An 8,060-nucleotide genomic window follows, 5' to 3' on the forward strand; every position below is an offset into this window, starting at 1 on the left:
TTTGGGGGAAAGGCAGCTGACCTCCCAGATCTAAAGCTCCGACATCATCTAGTCCACTGCCTCGTCGAGAGGGAGGGTCTTGTCCAAGGTCACAGGGTCGCCCAGGGGGGTTTCGGCCAGACCCCACTAACAGGGGGCGCTCTTTTTGTCCCCAGCGCTTAGCACATTGCCGGGTACACAGCAGGAGACTAATAAATGTGTAATGTCCGACTTAAAGAGGGGCAATGACTAGCCCATAGTCATACGGTCCGCCCGGGATAAAGACGTGTATTGTTGGGGGCCAGACACTCCAGAGGGGATCCCGTTTCCCTCCCTCCAAGCGGAGGAATGCAGCAGGCGCCCCTCCCCCCCACGGCTTGCGCCTGCGCCCTGCTGCACCCGAAGAGCGCAGCCCCGCGGCGGGCGTGCTCGTGCCCGCGCCCGGCCCCGCCCTGGCCGCGCCACCGCGACCCTCCCCCACCCCCCCATCGAGGTGGCAGCAGCAACAGAAAGATGGAGGTAATGGAGCTGCTGATGGCGTTGCTGCTGTTCGGGTTGTTCGCCCTGCTGGTAGTGGCGATCGCAGCGCAGGGTCGGAAGGGCTGGTACAGGAGGTCCCGCAGCCACCGGGACGGTAAGCGTCGGAATTCCGAGGCGGTTTAACCGACGGCACGGCCTAGGTGCTGCTGTCGAGGATCTCACGAGCTGTGAGCGGGGGCTACGGGTGCCGGGAGGGACGGAGAAGCTTCGTGGCCGGGAGAAACTACGGAAGCCCGGAAGCGGAGAAGGGCTGGTTACTAGGCAATGCTACGGGTGCCCGGAAGGATGAGGGAAGCGGAGACCGGAAGAAGCTACGGATGCCGAAAAGGGGGAGGCGGCTAGGAGAAGTTGCCGGCTGTGTGGGCCGGGAAGGCGGGCGGGGTCCGGGGAGCGAGGGAAATCACAGGGGCCGGGAGGGGACGTGAGTTCTCTGCGTGCGGAAGAGTCTGTGACGTGGCGCCTGGCGCGGGCCGAGGCTGATTGGCTTTTTCCCTCCCCCAGGAGGAAACATTGTTCTTGGGACGCGGTCCTGGCTTAAGCAAACTCTGATTCCCCAGGCCTCAGTTTCCCTCGTCCCGCCCCTCTGTGAGGACTAGCTATGGATCCAGCAATGAATGATGGGTTAGGGCTCCGTGGCCCGCCCTCGGGGAGCTTCCCTGGGGCTAACCCGCCGCTGCGGGCGCCCGGAAGCGGGAAGTGGCCGGGACGCAAGAAGCGCGTTTCGTTTTAGTTCAAACTTCACATCAGTTTCCCTCCGAGTTCCCCCCCCCCCCCCCCCGGACTCAACGTGTCCAAAAAGCCGCCTTTTAGTGAATCGGAAGGAAAGCTCCCTCTGGGAGTCGGGAGTCGGGCAGGGGCTGGGCCGCCTCCCCACCCCCCTCGGAGGAGCTCGGGTAGTTTCCCTGGCCTTGTTGCCAGTTTCCCGGATGTCTCGGCCCGTTTGCCCGTCTCGCGGGGAGTGGGTCCCTGGGAGCCTGAGGTGAGGGCCAGGAAGGAGGCTGGGACAGCCTGTGCCGGAGCTGCCGGGAGGAGGTCCGGGAGGGGGAGCGCTTGCTAATAAACCGGGTCACTGGGCAGACACTTGTGTACCTGTGGAGCCGGGGAGGGAGCAGCACCTTGGCCAGGCCTACGGGCCGGGCTTTAGGAAAGTCTGAGATTGGCAAGTTAGGAGTCTATGGCAGCGGCCCGGGACCGACGGACTGGAGAAAAGGGGGCAGCTGGGAGAGATGGGCCCAGCGCCCGATCCCAGGCTGAGAATGACAGCAAGGTTGGGAACCAGAACCCGGAGGCGCAGAGAGCCATGAGCTCCCTCCCCTGCGTGCCCAGGTCTGTGTGAGGGACCGGGTCTCCTCTCTTACAGACACAAAATCCAACGGCATCTCGTTCCCTAAATGCCAAGGGCACAGAAAACAAAAGCAGCGGTATCGGAAGGAAAGGCCTCATCAGCACACGTTTACTCATGCTCTCCTGGCTGCCGAACTGAAGGTAATCCAGCTGCTCCATCCCCGCGGGGGCACCTTTCCCCTGCTTCCTCTGTCAGTCCGGACCCTCCTGGCCTCCTCACCATGCCAGCCTTAATGCCGGGGATTGGTGCTCCTGCACTCCTGGGTCTGGGGGGGGCACTCCTGCAGGCTTGGCGGAGGCGGGCTTCCGGGGCCGCTTGGGGGCCTTGGGCCAACCCCCCTTCTCTCTCTCCCAGAGCCATGGCGGGAATGTCACCAGCATGGACTTCAGCAGAAATGGTAAATATCTGGCCACCTGTGCCGAGGACCGCACCATCCACATCTGGAGCACCAAGGACTTCCTGCAGCGGGAGCATCGGAGCCTCCGCGTGAACGTGAAACTGGACCATGCGACCTTGGTGCGCTTCAGCCCTGACTGCAGGTGGGATGGGGTGGGGCCTCAAGCCCTCACCAGCTCCCGGGGCCATTCCTTCTGGGGTTGCTCGGAGAGGGCCTCTCGCGGCCCTTGGCGCCTGGCAGGGGGTCTCTGGAAGGAGGGCGGTGCGGCAGCGCCCCTGTGCGTATGGCCTCCTTTGGGCTTCCGGGGTCATCCCCACAGTCTCCTTTGGAGAACAAATCCTTTCTGACTTTGGAGACTGACTGGGGGGGGGGCAGGGGTGTGGGAGAACCAAGACCAGTCTCTGAGAAGGATCTGATGGGCAGAGTCGGGAGAAGTCTTTGTAACCTGATTGTTTCCGCCTGTGTCCAGAGCCTTAGTCACCTGGCTGGCTAATGCGGATACCATCCGGGTTTTCAAGATGAACAAGAAAGAAGATGGCAGCAATAGTTTCCAGCCCCTTGCAGAAGACTTTCCCAAGAAGCACAAAGCTTCAGTTATCAACATTGGCATTGCTGAGACAGGTGAGAGACCCCCAGGACAGAGCCTCTGTGGGCAACCCGCTCAGGGCCTGGGAAAGTACGGCTTTGAATGGAAGAGTTAGGTGAGCACAGTTCTCTGCATCAGAGAGCGAGAGCTGGAGGGGAGCCCAGGCCACCTTTTCTTTTACAGATGAGGAAACTGAGGCCCTGAGAAGTTAGGTGACCGCCCCACAATCACACAGTTCATTTTGTCTGAGGCAAGATAGTGACCCAGTTCCCCCACTTCTGTGACCAGTTCTCTTTCACGGTGTTGGGCGGCCCCCTTTTCTGTCTCTCTGCCTCTTTGTCTCTCACTCACACTCACACACGCATATATACGTGCACATGGGTATGTACAAACAATAGACTTATGTCATCGTGAGTTCACAGACACATCACCAGGGACACAATTAAGGAATTGATTGTAAAATTAAGGTATATATTTCTACATATATATATATATAAGGTATATATCTACATACTAAAGATAAAAATTTGAAGGTTTCCAGGCCTGTTGAGACCCAACGGGGAGAAAGGGACCTCTCTGTTGAGGTCCTGCTTTCCAAGATAGCACTGAGACCTCCCCAGTCATGGTCACAGTAAGTCACAGGTATGGTGGTAGAAAGGAGAGAACATTGAGATGTGATCTACCCCCAGATGGAGGGAGGAGGGTCAGAGAGACAGTAGCCAGCAGAGGGAGCCGTTGAGGAATGTTGTCCCTTCGTTCCCCCTCCCCTCTTCTCCCCCTCCCCCCCTTCCCCGACCTTTTGTCACCAGCCTGTCCCTGCCTGTTCCTCAGGAAAGTTCATCATGTCTGTCTCCAGTGACACAACCATCATTATCTGGACCCTGAAAGGGGACGTGCTGTCCATCATCAACACGAACCAGATGAACAATACCTATGCGGTCATCTCCCCTTGTAGCAGGTGAGGAGGAGGGGAGGAGCCGGAGGAGGGGGGCGGGGGCCTTTGCATGATGGAGCCGAGCCTTACAGTGACCCTGGTTCTCTGCGGCAGATTCGTGGGTTCGTGTGGCTTCACTCCAGACGCTAAAGTGTGGGAAATTTGCTTTAGCAAAAGTGGGCAATTCCGGGAAGTGGCGCGTGCCTTTGAACTGAAGGGCCACACTGCCGGGATCCACTTCCTGGCTTTCTCCAGCGACTCCTGCCGGTGAGTAGAGGCCCTCTTGGCCCGTTGCCAGGGATTTGCCGCTGCCAGCCTGGCGGCCAGTGCTCTCTGCCTGGTATGTGTGGGCAGGGCCCAAGTGAGGACCTCTTTTTCCCGCTTTAGGATGGCGACCGTCTCCAAGGATGGGAAGTGGAAGTTGTGGGCCACAGATGTGGATTACAAGCAGCAGCAAGACCCCTACCTCCTGCTGACAGGCCAGTATGATGAGGCAGCCATCATGCCCTGCATCTTGGCCCTCTCCCCGGATGCCCAGGTCTTGGCTCTGGCCAGCAGCAACAACATTCGGCTCTTCAACACAAAGCGAGGCGAGGAAGAAGAAAACTTTCACAAGGTCCATGGGGAGTATGTGTCTGAAATGACCTTTGACACTACAGGTCGGTTCCTGGCTTCCTGTGGAGACAGAGTGGTGAGGGTCTTCCATAACACCACGGGCCAGAGGGCTATAGTGGAGGAGATACGGGGGCTCCTCAAACGGGGCCCCACAGAAACCACCCGTCAGAGGCTGAATCAGCAGCTGGTCCAAGCCCAGGCTAACCTCAAAAGGCTGGGGGCCGCAAAGGTCTGAGCAAGGAAAAGTTGGACTTAAGAAGGGAGCAAGGAGACGGGAGAGATCCTTGCTGCACTTGCTCTTGCCCCCCCTCCCTTGGTCCAGGGTGGCCTGGAATCGGGGCTTTTGGAAGGGGGACGTCATAATAGGATCTCTCCTTTGTTTTCCCCCTTTCCTTACCCCCCCCCCACCCCCTTCTGTCTCACTACACATTTTTGGGGCTGCAGACTAAAGCTAGCCACTCTCCCACCAGCTAAGGCTTTGTCCCTCAGTCTCTGGAAACATTCCATATTGACATTCTGGCACTTGGAAAAAGTTCCCCTGGTTTTGTGACTCTAAGTCCTACTTTTTCTCCAAGAAAAAACCTTAGACCCATGAGCCCAGTGTCCTGGCAGTTCCCTTTGGGCATAGGTAGTAATCAATTGTGGTGCTTGAATCTGCTGTGGGTCCAAGGGACTGATTCCAGCCAGACCTGGGTGTTATGGGAAGAAAAGTGAAGTGAATGGAGTCCCAAAGATCGTTTTTCTTGTGGCAGCTCATTTATAAGCATGCTAAGAGGTAGACCAAAGCTGGGTATTTAGATAAGGACTAATGTTCGTGGGAGGGCAGAATGGGAAGGTGTTTTATTTCCAAACAGAGCTAGGGTCAAGAGCTGTGAAAGTGGGGTCATTATTTACCCATGAATCTTGGCTCGGGGGTAACCTGGGCAGGCTACTAGCTCTTCTGTTCTGTTCTCCTTCATTTCATCATTTATAAAAGAAAGGATTGATACCCACCTGTTAACCTACCTCACAGGGATGTTGTGAGGGCGGATGAGACCGTGTCATGTTCTTCCATTTTGGACAAAAGATGCTAAAGCTTTGAATATGCTGTGTGGTGTCCTGTTTTTGCCATGACCCTAGTGGAAGCCAGTATTCCAAACAGTTGTTTTAGTGACGCTGGGACAGGGAGGGGAAAGCCACAGCCCCTCTTGTTGGAGAGCTCCCAAGGGCTTCGGCGAGGTCCAGCAGGGCAGGCTCTGGGAGCCCGGTTTCCTTAGGCTGAATCCACCATGCTGGTTCACAGCTCCAGCTCTGGTGCCCCTCTTGACACCTCATCAATTGCCTTTTTTTAATGTTCTTAAATATTTGGAGTTTAATCATGTCCTTTTGAACATTCACTCCATTCAGCTCCACAAGTACTAATTAGGTATTTGTTATATGCTAGCCACTGTGCTTGTTTCTAGGTATATGAAGAAAAACTAAGGAACTTATGTTCTGCTGGGAACTTCAGTGTGTATGTTTAGGGGAGAAATAGTAGGGACCGCCTTTCTTGGGGAGGCAGGAGGTGAGCACCCACAGCTGAGATGGAGAAAGGACCCAGGAAGAGAGGATTCCAGGCAGGGAGATTCAGCCAGATGGCAAAGCCACATTGAGAGGGCAATCCCATGCCCATGGCAACAGCTGCAAGCTAGAGTGGATGTGTCGGGGTCAGGTTGGAGCCCAACTGCTGGGCTTAGGACTTCAGGAGGATCCAGTTCTGGCACAACGTCAGCTAAGGGGCTCAGATCCTATTCTAGCTTGGTCCCCAATTATCAAGACAAGAACTGAGGCTGAGGAGGGGAAAATAAGGGAGGTCAGAGAAACACAGGAACAAAGTGGAGGAAACATGTTACCTACCTAGAGGAATTTTTTTTTCTATTTCCCTGCTGGCTAGATAATAAGACAACCCTTATCTCTGCTTGCCTTTGGCAAGGAATATATGATTTTACATATGTGTGAGAAAAATTGTCAGAGCCTGAAGCATTTTGTTCCACCCTGTCAAAAGCTGTTTTGTGATCCACAACCAAAAGATCACCAGTTTTCTACCCCTCTCAGTCAATCTGTGTTAGAACTATAAACGTGTGGCTTGATAGGGAAATTTGCCCAAGTGCTTCTCTATTCCCATGTCATATTTTCATCAAGGCTGCCCTTGGTCTGTACGTAGGCCATTCAAGGTTTTTTAAGCTGCCATTATCTGTAAAGCATTGTGCCGGCATTAGAGATACCAAGAACTCAGGAACCAACTACTGCTTTCAAGGGGCTTTTACACTCATAGGGAGAGAGAAAAATCAGAAGTAGAATGCAAGGAAAATAGAGGTAGCAGAGAATGCCAAGTTCTGAGAATGGTTACTGGTCCAATTTGGCTTAAATCTTAGCACTATAGAGGATGTCCATGTGGAATATAAATGTGAGAAGGATTCCTGATAAATGGATGTCTTCCAGGTAAGCCTTTCTATAGATGACATTTTACTAATTGTATCAAGCCTCCGTAATAAGATCATTTGATGGCTTCTCAATTGAGAGTGAGACATCAATGCACATAGGAAGAACCAAGTGCACTTAAAAAAAAAAAATTCATGTTGATTAGACCTGCATGTAGTTGATGGGTAGTTTATTAGATTTTACTTTCAGCAGTATCTGTCTTGATCAGCTAGCCACAGTTGGATGAGGATGGTAACTGAGAACTAAATAGGCAGAAAGCAAGCTGGATTTCATCTAGGAAATTAAAGAGGACTTTTAGTGATCAAAAGGCATCCATTGATTGACACAAGTCAGTAGAGGGAAGGATGGTTAAAAAGTTTGAGAGAGATAATTTCTAGGTAATCTAATCATTTTATTATTAATGCCAGCTTTTTAAATGGCACTCTGGAATGCCAAAGGCCCTCCTGGTGACAGGTTCATGGCTTATATGCCCTTGGAAGAGGGGTTCCCAAGAGTGGCATTCAACTCTGGCTAACATTTAATGAAAGAATGAATGTTACAGTGAGGGGCTGAACCTATTTTAATGAACTTTACCATTACTTCCAAGTTTATCCCAGTCTTAGTCTTTTCAAAGAATTTATCTCCCACCCAAACCTGAGTAGAAGGGGATTTCACCTTAGATTAAAAGTCTGATCTAGTTGGGAAGAACAGCAATCCTCAGAACAAGAAGAAAGCTAATCTGGCTTGGAGTCAGGAAGATTCAAATACGGCCTCGGACACTGGCTCACCCAGAAGCCCTGTCCTTGAGAGATTTGACAAGGAAATAGGAAAGGAGAGAAAAGGTTGGGTCTTCCCAATTTTAATAATTAGGGAGAGAAATAAAAATTTCTCTCTAGGGAGAGGTGTGAAAGAATCACATGATACTGAAAATCTACTGAAACAACCAGAATGAGCTTTCCAGTATAAGAAAATAAAACTACAGTCTCTGTGACCCTGGAAGACTCCACTCATGTAGAGTTATAAGGTAGGTTCTCTTGTCTGGCCGGTGCCTGTAGCCTTTTTCTTGGATCCTACGCTAATGATTCATATAAATCTTCCTTTAACTTTCAGTTTTCTCCCCCAGAAACAAAAGCAGCTTTGGGTTGGCTCGAACATATCCAGTCGACTGAATGAACTTCTGAAGATTTGTCCCTAGTTGATCCTCAGGAAGGGAGTCAGGGAAGTG

At 52.8% G+C, this 8,060-nt stretch overlaps 1 protein-coding gene across 3 annotated transcripts; it reads left to right on the plus strand.

The window, feature by feature from the left end:
• The first annotated feature begins 259 nt into the window (after window positions 1-259).
• On the plus strand, window positions 260-5,478 carry TBL2 (transducin beta like 2). 3 transcript variants are annotated; one of them, XM_003770197.4, is made up of 7 exons: window positions 260-613; window positions 1,880-2,004; window positions 2,219-2,403; window positions 2,731-2,882; window positions 3,679-3,805; window positions 3,896-4,048; window positions 4,169-5,478. In XM_003770197.4, the coding sequence occupies exons 1-7, from the start codon at window positions 328-330 to the stop codon at window positions 4,629-4,631; spliced, it is 1,491 nt and encodes a 496-aa protein (XP_003770245.2). In that variant the 5' UTR covers window positions 260-327; the 3' UTR covers window positions 4,632-5,478. The 3 variants fall into 3 exon arrangements, with proteins under 3 accessions (XP_003770245.2, XP_031823813.1, XP_031823814.1); XM_031967953.1 differs by lacking the exon at window positions 260-613 and adding an exon at window positions 974-1,498; XM_031967954.1 differs by lacking the exons at window positions 260-613; window positions 1,880-2,004 and having other exon boundaries at window positions 2,280-2,380.
• Window positions 5,479-8,060: the final 2,582 nt, after the last annotated feature.

The sequence above is a fragment of the Sarcophilus harrisii genome, chromosome 4, assembly GCF_902635505.1.
Source record: "Sarcophilus harrisii chromosome 4, mSarHar1.11, whole genome shotgun sequence".
NCBI lineage: Eukaryota > Metazoa > Chordata > Mammalia > Dasyuromorphia > Dasyuridae > Sarcophilus > Sarcophilus harrisii.